General features: G+C 42.7%; 1 protein-coding gene across 1 annotated transcript in view; it reads left to right on the forward strand.

Moving 5' to 3' along the window:
• Positions 1-17615, forward strand: part of HYDIN (HYDIN axonemal central pair apparatus protein) — a 433731-nt gene that overhangs the window by 313310 nt on the left and 102806 nt on the right. The window contains exons 34-39 of the mRNA XM_032613277.1: positions 129-278; positions 4239-4478; positions 8648-8816; positions 11588-11767; positions 12236-12409; positions 15632-15802. Coding sequence (XP_032469168.1) covers positions 129-278; positions 4239-4478; positions 8648-8816; positions 11588-11767; positions 12236-12409; positions 15632-15802 — 1084 coding nt within the window. The remainder of the gene's footprint in view (positions 1-128; positions 279-4238; positions 4479-8647; positions 8817-11587; positions 11768-12235; positions 12410-15631; positions 15803-17615) is intronic.

Genomic DNA, 17615 nt, shown 5'->3' on the forward strand with positions numbered 1-17615 from the left:
CTTTGTGCCCCGGGTATCCACACATCCCCTGACACCTGGGAAGTAATCAGTAAACATAGATTGAGTGGGTGGAGGGTGGAGGCATTTTCCAAAGAAAATGGTCTAATTGTCTACTATTTATTTGCCAGCTGGAGAAACACATGCCAAAGTACTTAAGACGGAAACTATGTGCTGAATTCAAGCCAAAGACACGGATCTTTGAGATTCAGCCCACTTCTGGGGTCTTGGATCCTGGTGAGAGGTCCAACATGCAAGTGAAATTCATGCCCAAAGAAGAGGTAAGCTTTAAAGAAATGCAGTCTCATTCAGACTCTCTGGATCTCTTTGAGCTGTACTCGAAGTCCATGTTTGATTGGGTCTCCAGGGAAACTTTGAGTGACCTGTCCCTCACTATTCTGATTATGACATTCAGTGCTCTGATTCATGCAGGAGCTGTGTCCTGGTGGTTAGGAGCACCGGCTCTGGAATCAGCAGATCTATCTAACACTTTGACTTTTACCAACAGACCTGGCTTAGTGGCCTTCTGCCTCTGACTAAGAGGCTGCATGGCTTTGGGCAAATTATTCAGCCTCGCTAAACCTCAGTTTGCTCATAGATAAAATGAAAAATAATAATATCACATGTCCAAAATCCCTTATTGCAATTCCAAAATCCAATAAGTTCTAAAAACTGGGGGAAAATTTTTTTTAAGTTTCAGACCCAAACTCATTTGGCAGAAAAACCTATCTGAACTGACATGAGACTACTTAACCTTTATTTATTCCCCTTGGTTTGCAGACTCAAACACTGCAGCTGCAGAAATATTAATGTGTTTGATTACAGGGGATACTGCTAAGGATACTATGTAACATAGGGTATATGCTCTGTGTTTACCTTTTTAAAACTCTGAATTTGAAAGCATCTGGCCCCTAGGGTTTCAGGTAAGAAACTATCAACCTGCAGTAGCTACCTCCTAAGGGTCATTTTGAAGATTAAATGAATTAATGTGAATAAAATGCATAGCATACTGCTCTGTATGTAGTGTCTCAGTATCTATTTACTATTATCATCAGTAGTTGTGATAATAATAAGTACTTTCTGGTAGACATACTCCCTGGGCCTCACAAGTGTTTCTTTTGCAAACACCATGAGCACAAAGCTACTCCTGACAAAGAATACAGTAAAAAAATAATAAAAATCCTAGAACCAGAGAGGATCTCAAGAGGTTACACTGTAAAGACTTTTGCTGAAAGCCTAAGGCATTTGGGAGATGTTTTTCTTTATTCTTTTAAAAGAAGAAATCGATGTGAGTTTTATAAAATACCCATGGTTAACTCCCGTTTTCCTGGTAACGGCTTTGAGGAAATGCTTCAGAATCTACAATGAGAAGAAAGAAAAGAGAATGACTTCATATCTGATTCTAAAATAGAGTCCCTGTTTCTGTCATTATCAAAATCTCCCCAGCCCTTTTAAAAGAAAAGAAAACTAATGTGTTTGTCATTCTTAGAGAGTCTTAAGACTGCCACCAGGTTTACTCAAGATTTTGGATGTTTTACTGAAAAAAATACCAGTAAATATAGTAAAAAAAAAAGATTTGTTTGGGCAGTTCCATAAGTGTTGAGTTAGCATTGGTCAAAATTAATAAAATGTTTCCACCAAATGGGATAGGAATTTTTTTAAGTAGCATTTTTTACTGAAGTATAGTTAATTTACAATGAATACATATATTTTTTTTCAGACTCTTTTCCATTGTAAGCTATTATAAGATATTGAGTATAGTTCCCTATGCTATACAGTAGGTCCTTATTGTTTACCTATTTTATATATAGTAGTGTGTATATATTAATCCCAAACTCCTCATTTATCTCTCCCCCCCACCCCACCCCACTCTCCCCTTTGGTAACCATAAGTTTGTTTTCTATGTCTGAGGTTATTTCTGTTTTGTAAATAAGTTCACTTGTATCACTTTTTTAGATTCCACATATAAGCGATATCATATGATATTTGTCTTTCTCTATTTGGCTTACTTCACTTAGTATGATAATCTCTAGGTCCATCCATGTTGCTGCAAATGGTATTATTCCATTCTTTTTTACTCCATTGTACATATATACCACATCTTCTTTATCCATTCTTCTGTTGATGGACATTTAGGTTGCTTCCATCTGTTGGCTGTTGTAAACAGTACTTCTATGCACATTGAGGTGCATGTATCTTTTCAAATTAGAGTTTGGGAGAGAAATTTATTGGCCGTATACAAGGAACTGGTTAGCCTTGCAACCCATACAGTCCACACCTATATCCTCACCAGCATCAGCAGCACAGAGAAACACTGATGTCCACATTAACAACTCCTAGACATTATAACATGCGTTCAGAATACTTTGTGTTAGAAAACAAGATGAATGAAATGTTTTAGAAATATTTCCCTGGGACTTCCCTGGTGGTGTAGTGGTTAAGAATCCACCTGCCGGTGCAGGGAACATGGGTTCAATCCCTGGTCTGGGAAGATCTCACCTGCCATGGAGCAACTAAGCCCATGCAGCACAACTACTGAGCCTGTGCTCTAGAGCCCGTGAGCCACAACTACTGAGCCCACGCACCTAGAGCCAGTGCTCTGCAGCAAGAGAAGCCACCGCAATGAGAAGCCCATGCACCACAACGAAGAGTAGCCCCTGCTCATCGCTACTAGAGAAAGCCCACATGCAGCAACAAAGACCCAATGCAGCCAAAAAAAAAAAGTAAGAAATATTTCCCTAAAAAGCAGTTAAAATATAGAAGTTTGGATCACATAAGGTGCTAAACCCATAACTATATAGAAAACCTTCTTAGCCAATAATTTGTTCTCTTACTATCTCCAACAACAGGTATTTTTCTGAACTTGTATCTATGTCCTTACACATTCTTTCCATCTGATTTTCCTTCCGTCTGAGCTAAGGTAGTTAAGAGCTCTCCAAATCGCTCAGCCAATCATGCTTTCCAAACCCAAGCCATGAGCCCAACAGTTTCAGAACAACCTGGGCATCTGGTTAAAACTACAGAATCCCCAGCCTTACCCTGCCCCTACCAAGTCAGGATCTCTAGGAATGGGCCTGTGAATATGCATTTTAATAGGTTCCTAAGTGAAACCAGATTAGAATAATTGGTGTCATTATCAACTGGTATTTGGATTGTAATTGTATCAGACGAACTGATTGCGCTAGCTGATCATCTCTGACTAGCTGCTTAACTGTATCTTTAAATAATGGAAATATGATCATTCAGATTCTCCAAGAAACAGACCTGGAGTCAAGAATTTGAGTGCAAGCAGATTATTTAGGAAGTGTAGGGAATACTAAAAGAGAAGTAGAAGGTGACAAGGAAAAGGAAGGCAGCTAATAGGGTGTGCGAGTGAGCCAGCTACCTTGGACACTGGACTGATTTATTGATTTATTTATTTTTGGCTGCGTTGGGTCTTTGTTGCTGCGTGCGGACTTTCTCTAGTTGTGGCTAGCGGGGGCTACTCTTCGTTGCGGCGCACAGGCTTCTCATTGCGGTGGCTTCTCTTGTTGCGGAGCACAGGCTCTAGTTGCACAGGCTTCAGTAGTTGTGGCATGTGGGCTCAATAGTTGTGGCTCATGGGCTCTAGAGCGCAGGCTAGGTAGTTGTGGCACATGGGCTTAGTTGCTCCACGGCATGTGGGATCTTCCCAGACCAGGGCTCAAACCTGTGTCCCCTGCATTGGCAGGCAGATTCTTAACCACTGTGCCACCAGGGAAGTCCTGGACACTGGATCTTAATCCCACTGGAAACTCGGAGAAAATATACAAAATGCACATTTCAGAATTATCCCTCTCAGGAGTCTTTATACAGTAACTCCTGAGAGTCGTTGGTTAAGGATTGTCCCCAGAAGGTGTTACTTCTCTGACACTTCTGCCTTGCCCTGCCCTACCCATGGGCAGCAGGGCCCATGAAATGAGAGCCCAGAGGTACAGACCCAGAGGTGCAGATAGGGGCAGTGGGACCTCTGAGCACATTGGAGGATCTGAGGGGTATGAGAGCAGCATTCACAGGACTGTGATGAAGCACTTGGTACAGTGCCTGGCATGCTAGATACCCAGTATTAACACTCTAATATAAATTGCTCTCATGCAATTTTATAGGAAAACTTTTCTCTCTTAATCTAAACAGGATCAATTTTGTCCCCCAGTGGTTATCCGTTTTACATGTCACATAACAGAAAAAAATTTAGTTGCTTGTTTTGTTTTTGTATTTTCCAGAAATTCTACAGCCAAACCTTGGTGTTCCAGATTGCCCAGAGTGCTCAAAAGCTTACCCTACTGGCACAGGGGCAAGGTCTAGAGCCATGCTTGGAATTTAGTCCCTCAGTTCTGGAGCTGGGGCCACTGCTGCCTTATGCACCTGGAGATGAGGCCGAGGTGGTGGTGAAGAATCCCTGCAACTTTCCCATTGAGTTTTACTCCTTAGAATTTGACCAGCAATATCTTGTAGAAGAGAAGGTGAGCAGAGACCAAAACCAAACTCCATTTTCCTACACATGCTGGGCCTTGCCAGGTACTCTTCTCTCTGCCTGGACAACTTCCTCCTCACCTTTGCTCCTTCTTCCTGTGAACCCTTCCCTGTCAATCTAAAGATCACTTTGCAGTCTTTCCTGACCTACTTCCCTTGCCCTAAGCAGAATTCATTCTTCTTTGTGATCTCATTATACATTTGAAACAACTAATTTAAAAACTAATACATGATCATGTTAAAATTCAAACAGTAAAGAATGTATGCCATAGTCATTATATTTGAAATGAGTTTCTTGTAGACAGCATATATTTGGGTCATCTTTTTTATACACTCTGGCAGTCTTTGTCTTTAATTGGTGTATTTAGACCATTTACATTTAATGTAATCACGTTAGGGCTTAAATCTGTCTTTTTTTTTTTTTTTTTCCTATTTGCTCTGGCTTGTATATTTTACAATTGCTCCTCCTTGTCCATTTTTTTTAAACTTTATTCTTCAGAGCAGTTTTAGATTCACAGGAAAATTGAGGGGAAGATGCAGAGATTTTTCATATAACCCCTGCCCCCACACATGCATAGCCTCCACCATTATCAACATCCCTCACTGGAATGGTATATTTTTTACAATTGATAAACCTATGTGACATCATAATCACCCAAAGTCCGTAGTTTACATTACAGTTCACTCTTGGTGCATTCTATGGGTTTAGACAAATGTATAACAACATGTAGCAATCATTATAGTGTCAAAGTATTTTCATTGCCCTAAATATCCTCTGTGCTCCACATATTCATCCCTCCCTCCTTCCAACCCCTGGCAACCATTAATCTTTTTTACTGTCTCTGTAGTTTTGCCTTTTCCAGAATGCCATATAGTTGGAATCATAGAGTATGTAGATGTTCAGATTGGCTTCTTTCACTTAGTAATATGCATCTAACGTTCCTCCATGTCTTTTCATGGCTTGATAGCTCATTTCTTTTTAGTGCTGAATGATATTCCATTGTCTGGAAATACCACAGTTTATTTATCCATTCACCTACTGAAAGACATCTTGGTTGTTTCCAAGTTTTGGCAATTATGAATAAAGCTGCTGTAAACATCTGTGTGCAGGTTTTTGTGTGAACATAAGTTTTCAACTCTTTAGGTAAATGCCAAGGAGTATGATTGCTGGATTCTATGGTAAGTGTATGTTTAGTTTTGTAAGAAACTGTCAAACTGTCTTCCAAAATGGTTGTAACATTTTGCATTCCTACTAGCAGTAAATGAGAGTTCCTGTTGCTCCTTATCCTCACTAGCTTTTAATATTGTCAGGGTTTTGGATTTTGGCTGTTCTAATCGGTGTGTAGTGGTATCTCATTGTTGTTTTAATTTGCATTTCCCTGAAGGCATATATAATGTGGAATATCCATTCATACGCCTATTTGCCATCTGTATATTTTCTTTGGTGAGGTATCTGTTAAGGTCTTTGGCCCAATTTTTAATCGAGTTATCTGTTTCCTTATTGTTGAGCTTTAAGAGTTCTTTACATATTTTGAATAATAGTCCTTTATCAGATGTGTCTTTTTCAAATATTTTCTCCCAGTCTGTGGCTTGTCTTTTCATTCTCTTGACATTATCTTTTGCAGAGCAGAAGTTTTTCATTTTAATGAAGTCCAGTTTATCAATTACTTTTTTCATAGACTGTGCCTTTGGAGTTGTGTCTAAAAAGTCATCACCATACTCTGGGTCATCTAAATTTTCTGTTATGCTATCTTCTAGAAATTTTATAGTTTTATGTTTTTTATTTAGGTCTACAATTCATTTGAGTTAATTTTTATGAAGATAAGATCCACTCAGATTTATTTTTTTGCCGGTGGATGTCCAATTCCAGCATCATTTGTTGAAAAAAACTCTTTGCTCCATTGTATTGCATTTGCTCCTTTAGGAAAGATCAGTTGACTATGTTTATTTCGGTCTATTTCTGGAATCTCTATTCTTTTCCATTGATCTATCCAGGTCCATTTTTACTGTCTCTACCCTGCTGTCCTACCTTGAGGCTGATCTGTATAAACTATGCCCTTATCTAATACCCTTAGTACCCTACTTTTTAGAAACTGCCTCTTACTTCCCTACTATGAGCAATAATGAAATTAGCTAAAAATCTCTTTTTACCTCTCCTCACCACCCTCTAATTTAAAATGATATTTCTTTACTTCCAGTTAATGCCTACTGGGTAATCATCTAATTTCCATCATTTAGTCTTAGTTCTACACTTGAACATATTTAATGCTCAACACCAGTCCTTGTGATGAGGCTTCTCCATTCGCTACTGGGTTGTCAGAAGATCATTCTCTAGTGGACTCCTCAGGAAGGGACCGTGGGAACAATATTTCCTGAGTATTCATGTGTTCGTAACTGTTTTTCCTTGGCTTTTGTGCTTGAAGATCGGTTTGATTGGATACAGTATCCTTGGCTCACATTTTCTGCACTCGTATATCTTGAATACATTGCTCCATTGTTTTCTCATAAGGTCTTGCTGTTCATGAAGTGTGATGTTATATTAGCTATCTATTGCTGCAAAATAAATTACTCCCAAGCTTAGTCACATAAAACAATAAATATTTGTCATCTCTTGTTTGCTCTGGGTCAGGAATTTAGGAATGGCTTAGCTAAGATGGTCTGCTTCCTCTGGACTCTCCATCAGCTTGGCCTTTGAATCTTCTGTCTTCTTTACATCCAGTGTTTGTGCTCTGCCCGGTTTGGATTCTGTCCCTCTGGATTCAAGTCTTTTCATTAGGTATTTATTAGATGTTCAATGGCTTGTGTTGGCACAGCATCCTCTGCTGTGGGTCAGGGTCAGTGGAAAGCAGAATCCAAGACTCTGAGATTTGCATGCAGAAGGTTTATCAGAGAGTACTCTCAGGGACGACACCTGTAAAGGATAAGGAACGTTAGACCCAGGCAGACAGAGAAGGTAAGCTGTGATGACATCGCACAGAGACTTCAGCTGATCCCACAGGACACTCTGCAGCTGGGCTGGCTGTTTACAGTCGCCTCAGATGAAGCAAGTTGGCCAGGCCTTTGTGTCTCTACATCAGCCAGCCTTTGGAATAGGCCTTCCTTTCCCCACTGATCTGCCATGCCACCTCTGTCCTGTGTCAAAGCTCCATATACACGTGGGTCTATTCTAAGCTCTCACCTCCATTTCATTGGTCAGTTTCTCTATTCAGCATCAATACCACCCTCTCCATTGCTCCAACTTCATAATTCCTGATATCTGGTAGGACAGTCCTCTCTATTTTTCTTCATTAGCATTTCAACTATTCTTAGCCCTTTGTTCTTCCATATAAATTTTAGAGTAAGCTCATTAATATTGGTTTTCAAACAACTAAAATTGGTGATCTTGGAGAAGGGTTACCTAACTGATTTTTCACACCAGTAGATTAGGTTGCGTAGGAAGTGATTGCTTTCTAGGAGTTGATTTTACTGTCTTTTATAAATGTACATACACACTAGTGTTGCTGGATTTAGCAGAAAGAAAAACAGGTTGCCGCAATTAAATTTGAATTCCAGATAAACAATATGGGACACATTTATACTTTAAAAATTATTCATTTTTTTATCTGAAATTTAAATTTAACTAGGCATCTTGTACTTCATCTGACAAGCCTAATTTACATCCCTCTCTGTCTCTCTCTCAGATATACACACACACACACACACATACACATACCTAAACAGCCATTTTGCCTACTTTTCTCTGGATCCTCTATATATCAGACAACCACCTTACCAAGACAACATTGCTGTCCGCAATATTTTTCAATAACATGTCACTCAAAGTGGATAATTGAGTTCTGTACTTTTGTCAATGGAAAACAACAACAACAAAAACAGTATATGTTATCTATAAAACAAGGGGAAAATTCTTTTCCACATGGGAAATGCCCAGGCACAAATGGGGCAAAATAAAAATTCGTTATCCCCACAGATCCAGGGCTCGGCCTTACACTTTAGACCTCTGCAAAGGACCCTACCCTTTGAGATCCAGAAAGTATTTGTATACACCCCAGCCTTGGTCAGGGGCAGGGTTTTTATGAGATGGATGGCAGACCCACCTGGGACTGTGGGGAGGAAACTTCCAGTGGGACCAACAGCAGTTCCCATTCTCCTTGAGCAGATCTTGCGAACACTGAAGGGCTATGATTCCTACAACTCCCTGCTGCTGCCTCCCCGCCTTCCGGGGGAAAACCTGCCCCCAGAGGTGTATGAATACTTTAAGGAGATGAAGAGGTCAAAAGAGGAGCAGATGAAGATGAAATATCTGGAGAGTCTGGCGCAGGAGAACGGTGAGAACTCAACAGTTCTGGAGCCCGCGGCTCCAGCCACTCCCCTGGCTTCTTTGAATTATCTCTGCTGGGAGACGAACCAGTTACTGAGCACCTTAGGGATTTCATTTCTAACCCTTGCAAAATGGTCCTGTTGTCCCCATTTTAGGGATGCAGAGATGGGGACACATTCTGCTCTCACTAGAGTCTGGTGGGGAGTTAAGACTTAAAAACAGCTAATTCAGATATAGAAGGACACTTGCTAGATACCAAGCCCTGTGCTGAGGGCTTCACACATAGAGATGAGAGAGGAAGCACTGAGAAGCCAGATCCACAGATTTAAGTGGCAGAATCAGGACTCAAGCCCAGGTCTCTCTGACTCTGGAGTCCACGACAATAACCACTCCACAGCCTCCACATCTGTGCCTAGGTAATGCAAGGTAATCAATCATGCGTGGTAGATGTTGGTGCCCTACAAGAGGTAGGGGTGGGAGTTCACATGAGGAAAGACCCTTGATGGTCCTCAAGGCCAAAACTCAATCACAAAGCTGGACTGTGCTCTTACGATCTTGCCCTTTCTTGCCCAGCACCCCAGAGTTATCCATCATCCACCCAGGATCCCCCCTTGTGTGCACTTGAGCATCAAGGTTCCAGGGAGACCTATGGGATCATGTAGCTTGTTGGGGTGCTCACTTCTCTGCTTCCCTGTGCCCTCACCCTGGAAATTTGCCCTCCGTTCTTACTTGCCCTCTTCTTCTGCATAATAGTCATCATATGTATTTTCTTCACACTTGTCTCCCCTCTAGACAAGCCCCCATAAAGGCAGTGATCATGTCTTCCCCAATGTACACCCAGTGCATGGACCAGCACCTGATACATCATAGTGCCTGATAAATGTTTCTGTAAGAGTGAATGAATGAATGAATGAAGTCCATTTCTCCTGCCCTTGGACCTGTCTTGTTGTCTCTCAAGACAGAAGGTAGTCGGAGAACACTAATCGGCCCTAAAAGGAGAAGATGAGAGAAGAAGGCTGCCTGTCCACCCAGTCTCCTGGTTGTATTCATTGAGCATATTAGTTCACTAGAACTGCCACTGCAAATACCACAGACTGGGGGGCTTAACCACGCAAAACTTATTTTGTCATAATTCTGGAGGCTAGAAATCCAAGATCAAGGTGTTGGTGGAATTGTTTTCTACTGGACCTCCCTCCGTGGCTTGTAGATGCCTGTCTTCCCCCTGTGTGTTCACAAGGACTTCCCTCTGTGTGTCTGTGTCCTAATCTCTTCCTATAAGAACACCAGTGATATTGGACTATGGATGGCTTAGGACACTCATTTTAACTTAATTACCTCTTGAAAGGCCCTAACTTCAAATAGTCACATTCTGGGATACTGGGGCAGGGAGTGGAGTGTGGCACGGGGGTGGTGCTTAGGACTTCAGCAAATGAACTTTATGGGAACCAGTTCAGCCCATAACAAGCACCCACTATGTTCTAAGCACTGAGCTGAAGTGCTAGAAGAAAGATCAATGAAATCAGCCCCTACCTTTGAGAGCTCAAAGTCAGGGAGGGGTGGGGGGATAGACATTTAAACTCAGGACTGCCTAGTGGCCTGAGGCAGAGAGTCACGAGGGTCTGCAATGTAAAGAGGACTTAGTGAGAGCTGAGAAGGGCCCATCGCTCTCATCCCTGTCCTACACGCCTTGGTTGTGGGTTCATTTTTCCATTTGGCCCATGGAAAGGTGATCTAGAGCCAGGACCTGAGGGTCAGTAGAAGTCCAGGGAGGCGCTCCCTCTGCTTCTCACCAGCACCTCTCTGAGCATCTGCTTACTCTGCTGTCACAGAGTACACATCCTTCTCTGCTTCCAAACCACATCCAGGGAAGGCCAGCAGCTACAAGTCATGTTATTGCCATTCCCAGGAGAGCTACAACCTCTCTGACTCAAATTCAAAATTAAACAAAGAAGGTGTCTTGGCTCCAGGGTAGAGCTGGGTCACCTTGTACAATGACATCCCAATGTACCCACTGAAACTCTGTGGAATAGGGGCATTGACGGTGGTGCAGGGCAGATAAAGTAGTAGATGTGCTCAACAATGACATGGAGAGATGTTCATGATAAATTAAGGGGGAATGCAGGCTACAAATTGGTATGTGTATAGTATGATCCCAACTTTAGTTTTGAAAAATTAAAAATCTGAGAGGGGGCTCCCCTGGTGGCGCAGTGGTTGAGAGTCCGCCTGCCGATGCAGGGGACACGAGTTTGTGCCCCGGTCCGGGAAGATCCCACATGCCGCGGAGCGGCTGGGCCCATGAGCCATGGCCGCTGAGTCTGCACATCCGGAGCCTGTGCTCCACAACGGGAGAGGCCGCAACAGTGAGAGGCCCGCGTACCGAAAAAAAAAAAAAAAAAAAAAAAAATCTGAGAGGTTGCCACTCTCCTATACTGGTATCATAAAATGAAGCTGCTGTTCCTCTATCACCATTTCTTTGTCTATCTATATTTCTTTCTGTAGCTAAATTTTATCATTTTTGCTCTTTTGAATTTCCAAAATTTTCTAAACCAAATGTATAATTTTGGTATGTATTTTTTCATGTTAAAATGTAGAAACACTCTGGGCAGAGAAATTTAACAGCAGACTGACTGCAGTTCTTGTTTATTGGGGTCAGATAGTCCAGGGTGATGGTAACCAGTTCAGTGATTCTCCTCTTTGTCTCTCTTCCCTTTTCTGCCCTATCTCCCTTGTCCTCCTCCCAACTCTTCCTGTGTGTTTCCATTCTTTGCTCCCTGGCAGAAGAGGACGATGGTCCCTTGTCAGAACAGGGAACCTCTGCCAGCACAAAGAGGACCTCGCTTAGCCGAGAGATCTCTGACACATCCAGCCTGGAAGAGCGGCATATCCCAATGGTCAAGTCCAAGACCTACCCAGATGAAGAGGAGGATGAAGAAAGCCTGGAAAAAGTCATGTTTCCAAGTAACCAAGCATTTTAATGTTGGGGTACCTGTTCTCTCTAAGCAAAAGTGGGAAGGCTGTTCAGTGCCTTTCACCTTTCTCCATAAGATGCATCTTTCTAGCACTATTATGTATTAATTCTACAATATGAATATGCCATCATTTATTTAGTCATTTCCCTTACTGTTGCATATTCAGCTAGTTTCCAATATTATTTTTCAGGAGAAGAGATTCCCCAAAGTGGGATTAAGAATCAAAGAGTATCTGTATTTTCAATTGTAGTAGCTACGGGCAGATTATTAGCCAAAACGGGCACTTCCGTGCACTACAGGGGGAGTGAGGCAACATCTGCAGCAGATTACGTTTATTTTAAAATAGGATGTTTACTAAGAAAAAGTCGTCCCCACTTCCTTCAGAGCCCAGGTGAGTTCTGGGTGTGTCCGCATGTATGTGCATGCACACACGCACACATGTATATTTAATTTGCAGCTGACAAGATTCAGAGCATTGACAGCCACTTTCCAGAGGAGGTTGGGGAAGTAGAGAACAACCCAGTGAGCAAGGCCATTGCTCGCCACCTGGGCATTGACATTTCTGCAGAAGGCCGCATGGCCAAGAACCGGAAAGGCATCGCTATCATCATCCATGGGACGCCCTTGTCAGGTATGCACAGCCCTGAGGGGTTTATGGTGAAGTTTGCACATGTAATTTTTTTTTTTTAACCTCTGGATGATGCCTTTTCTTTTTTTTTAAATTTATTTATTTTTGGCTGCGTTGGGTCTTTGTTGCTGCATGTAGGCTTTCTCTAGTTGCGGCTAGTGGGGGCTGCTCTCTGTTGTGGTGCACGGGCTTCTCATTGCGGTGGCTTCTCTTGTTGCAGAGCGCAAGCTCTAGGTGCACGGGCTTCAGTAATTGTGGCACGTGGGCTCAGTAGTTGTGGCTTGCATGCTCTAGAGCGCAGGCTCAGTAGTTGTGGCGCACGGGCTTAGTTGCTCTGCAGCATGTGGGATCTTCCCGGACCAGGTCTTGAACCCGTGTCCCCTGCAGTGGCAGGCGTATTCTTAAGCACTGCGCCACCAGGGAAGTCCTGCATGTGTAATTTTTGAGGCAGTAAAGGACTCTTCTGTTTGAAATTTATATACCAAAGGATTATCCCCAAATTGTTAAATTGCCAAGTTCAGAGATATGGAGTTAGAGAAAGAGCAGGGACACCTCATTCTTAATTAATACATCTCTGAATAGTTGGAGCTTGCATTCTTTCAATAATTTAATAACATTAAAATATTAAAGAAAAATCCAAGACATTAAGTTATTTAAAAAGAGAAGGGGGGGCTTCCCTGGTGGCGCAGTGGTTGAGAATCTGCCTGCCAATGCAGGGGACATGGGTTCAAACCCTGGTCTGGGGAGATCCCACATGCCGTGGAGCAGCTGGGCCCGTGAGCCACAATTACTGAGCCTGCGCGTACAGTTACTGAGCTTGCGCGTCTGGAGCCTGTGCTCCGCAACAAGAGAGGCCGCGATAGTGAGAGGCCTGCACACCACGATGAAGAGTGGCCCCCGCTTGCCACAACTAGAGAAGGCCCTGGCACAGAAATGAAGACCCAACACAGCCATAAATAAATAAATTTTAAAATTCACGACATATGTCAATATTTTTTTAAAAAAGAGAGAGGGGAAGAATATGTGCAAACTCTTTGGCCTGGCAGTATTACTTCTAAAAATTTATCTTAGGAAAATTATCACGTCGACAAAGATTAACTGCATGAGTGTTCACTGCAGCATTGCTGACCATACTAAAAATCTGGGAGCACTTGAAGCATTCGATATGCGGGACTAGTTAATTAAGCCATAGTATATTCATGCAGTGAATTATATCGCCATTAAAAACAGTGTCTTGGGGCTTCCCTGGTGGCGCAGTGGTTGAGAATCTGCCTGCTAATGCAGGGGACACAGGTTCGAGCCCTGGTCTGGGAGGATCCCATACGCCGCGGAGCAACTAGGCCCGTGAGCCACAACTACTGAGCCTGCGCATCTGGAGCCTGTGCTCCGCAACAAGAGAGGCCGTGACAGTGAGAGGCCCGCGCACCGCGATGAAGAGTGGCCCCCACTTGCTACAACTAGAGAAAGCCCTCGCACAGAAACGAAGACCCAACACAGCAAAAATAAATAAATAAATTACTAAAACTCCTACCCCCAGCATCTTCTTTAAAAACAAAACAAAAAACAAAAAAAAAACACAGTGTCTTGTACACCCATTTTCATAGCAGCATTATTCACAATAACGAAAAGGTAGAAACAGCCCAAGTATCCATTGATGGATGAGTGGATAAACTAAATGTGGTATAATGGGATCTTTTTCACCCACAAAAGGAAGGAAATCTTCACACATGCTACAACAGAGGTGAAACTTGAAGACATTATGCTAAGTGAAATAAGCTAGACATAAAAGAACAACTACTATATGATTCCATTTACATAAGGTACCTAGAGTCATATTCATAGAGACATGAAGTAGAATGGTGGTTTCCAGGGGCTGAGAAAAGGGAGGAATGAGAGGTTATTGTTTACTGGGTAAAGAGTTTCCACTTGGGAAGATGAAAACGTGCTGGAGATGGATGGAGGTGATGGTTGCACAGCAATGTGAATATCCTTAGCAGCTGAGCTGTACACTTAAAAACAGTTAAAATGGTAAATTTTGTATGTATACTATCACAATAAAAAGTACCATAGAAGTGTATTGAATGAATGGAAAAATGCTCATGATATATATCGTTTTAAGTGAGAAAAAACATGCCATGCTTACAATCTGTTATCTATATTAATATCCTATTGCTCCTGTAACAAATAACTACAAATTTAGTGACTTTAAAAAATGCAAATTTACTTTCTTAGAATTCTGGAGGTCAGAAGTCTAAAATGGGTCAACAGGGCTGCATCCTTTCTCAAGGCTATAGAGGAGAATCCATTTCCTTGCCTTTTCTTGCTTCTAGAAACATTATCTTCATTCCCTGGGTCACGGCCCCTTCCTCCATCTTCAAAACCAGCATCATAGCATCTTGTAGTCTGTCTGTCTGTCTGTGTCGTCTCTCTCTCTCACTCTCTGTCTGTCTCTCTCTTTGCTTTCATCATCGTATCACCTGTTCTTACTCTGAGCATCCTGCTTCTCTTATAAGGACCCTTGTTATTACATTGGGCCCACCCAGATAATCCAGGGCAATCTCCAACATCAAGATTCTTAATCATACCTGCGAAGTCCCTTTAACATATAAGGTAACATATTCACAGGTTCCAGGGATTGGAATGTGGACATCTGAGTGGGGGAGGCATTATTCAACCTACCACATAACCCATTCTTTTTTTATAAGAAATATGAATAAAATAGTTACATACGCATACTGAGCAGCCATATGCTAACTGTAGTCTCTCTGGAAGATCAAATTTCTTTTATCCCTGCTGTTATTTCTGAATTTTCTGCTTTCTTTTTAATAAGCAGGTATTTTGAATGAGAAAAAAACATCAACACAAGTTATTCTTTAAACCAAAAAAGTCTCTTCCCATTAGAATCAGAGACAGTAAGAGCTACAAAATTTTTAAAGCTCATCTGATAGAATCACTTTTTAAGCCGAGGAGAAAATCCAGAGGGGACGTGGGTTGCCATAGCACAGAGCTCATCAGGGGTAGAATTAGGACCAGAATCCACAGTCCTAACTCCTGGCTCAGGTCTTGCCTCTCTTTTCTGCTGCCGCCTCTGGCCACACGAGAGACTTAGAGGCAGAGACTTTGGAGAGATCACTTTCCAGTAGCCTCTGTAATAGAAGCTTCTTCTGTCTAGGACACTGAGGAAATGAGAGCTGTGAAATTCAACCTCCTGACCTTTTTTAATAGGAAAGTCGGCCACCGCAGTCAGCATAGCCAAGTACTACAGTGCAGCCTGCCTGAACTTGGACTCCATTGTGCTGCAAGCCATCTCCGATGGCAGCAACATCGCAGGGATCCGGGCCCGTGAGCTCTGCATCAGGGCCGCCCTAGAGCAGTCCATGAAGGAAGAGGAGTCTGGTGAGAGCCATTTCCCCTGACTCTTTGTGGCCAAGTGGCCCTTACCCCACTGGTAATGCACCTTCTCAGTTTCCCCCACCGAGCTTTTCTCCACAGCCCCATTGAAGGCTGACTTATAACATGCTGCCAGTTAGCATCCCAGAGAATTCTCTCCACCAGACACCTGTGGCTCTCCTGACTGCCCAGTGCACTTGGCACTGCAGGGAACAGGGCGACGGAAGAGATGTGGCCCACACCTTTGGGAGTGACCCCTGGAGGGGAGCAGACATGTGCTCATTCAGGGAAGAGGAAAATAATGTAACAGAACTACCAGCTTCTGTGAAAGACCAACTTTGGGATAGTTGGGTTCCAACAAGCATGATTTGGGGACGTTTTCATGGAAGTAGGCTTTGAAGGAGGAGGAGAATGTTGACAGGCAAAGATGAAGATAAGGACATTCCAGGCCAAGAAAGCAGGGAAGCTGACAGTAAATTAAAGGTGGGAAGGCAGGTTAAGGCCAATCATAGTTGAATTTAATGCCAAGATTAGGAATTTCGATTTTATTTTGAAGGAAAAGAGGAGTTGGGCAGTTTTCACCCTATGGGAGAAATGGTCCGAAAGTTGCAGTAGGAAGGGAGCTCTAGTGATGTCTTGTAATGGAAGAGAGGTGAAGCTGAATATGAGTGGGGCTGCGCTGGCTGACCTGATAGCCGCCTGCATGGCAGGGAATTGAAGGAGGGGGAGGCATTCAAGATGATGTTCACACCAAGATTTCTGGTCACAGAAACCAGGAAGAGAGCAATGTCATTTACCAAGACAGGGAACATGGGAGGAAGAGAAAGTTTACTGGAAAGGAAAATTAATTGAGTTTTTAAACCCCATAGTAGTGAGGCCTTACCTACCAGAGGTTAAGAATCCTGGCTCTCCCGGATCCTCTAAAGACATACAGGGCAGGAGGGTGGCTGCTCAGTGGGAAAATCTATCAAATATAATGAGAATACCTGCTCAGAGTAGAATCTTTTTTATATAAATACTTAGAACAACATGCCGTCATTCCTGATAGTGTCCCATGCCTGCTAGATGATAAAACTGGCTGGGGCTTTCAGGGATGTCACCTCCCCTTGATACCTCTGCATGGGATGCTTAGAGAAATGGAAGATTCTTTGCTGGGAAGATAAGAGAAACAGCTCTTCAGTGGTCTAGGGGAGAGAGAATAATTTTCTCTCTACTCTTCTGAGTTCTTGGCTGAGCCCCCCTGCAATAAAAGACAGATTAACAAGAGAAAAACAAACAAGTTTATTAACATGTTTACCTCATGTACCGTGGGAGATACTCAGGGGAAAATGGATGGCTTTAGAATTCAGAAGTAAATACCACCTTAATAGGAAAAGGGAAGGGGGATGTAGTCCTCTTAGGGGAGGGAAAATGGTTTTTAGGAAAGATGAGGGACCCTTACAAGAACGGATGGGAGGTGTGGCTGTTTGTGATAAAGTCTTTCTGGGTGTAGTATGGACTTGAGTCTCCTCTCCTGTGATAAGAGTCCATCTCCCTAGTTGATGAAACTCTCTGGAAGGGGACTTGTGACAGTGGAGCTTCTTTTGGAGGTTCTGTCTTTGAGCAAATAAGGGGAGGTCAAGGAAAGCCACTCCCTGCATTTACTGTGTTTCAGGTGCCTACAGCTCAAAATAACCAATATGCCAAAGCAGCATATTTTGAGGTGGCATATCCTGAACTCCTGTAGTCATATTTTGGAGTGGCATATTCTGATACCATTTAGTGGGAACCCCAGGCTGCATCACAATTCCAGTTCTCTTAGATTTTTTGTTTCCTTTTC

Source organism: Phocoena sinus, chromosome 19, assembly GCF_008692025.1.
Source record: "Phocoena sinus isolate mPhoSin1 chromosome 19, mPhoSin1.pri, whole genome shotgun sequence".
In the NCBI taxonomy this organism is placed as follows: domain Eukaryota; kingdom Metazoa; phylum Chordata; class Mammalia; order Artiodactyla; family Phocoenidae; genus Phocoena; species Phocoena sinus.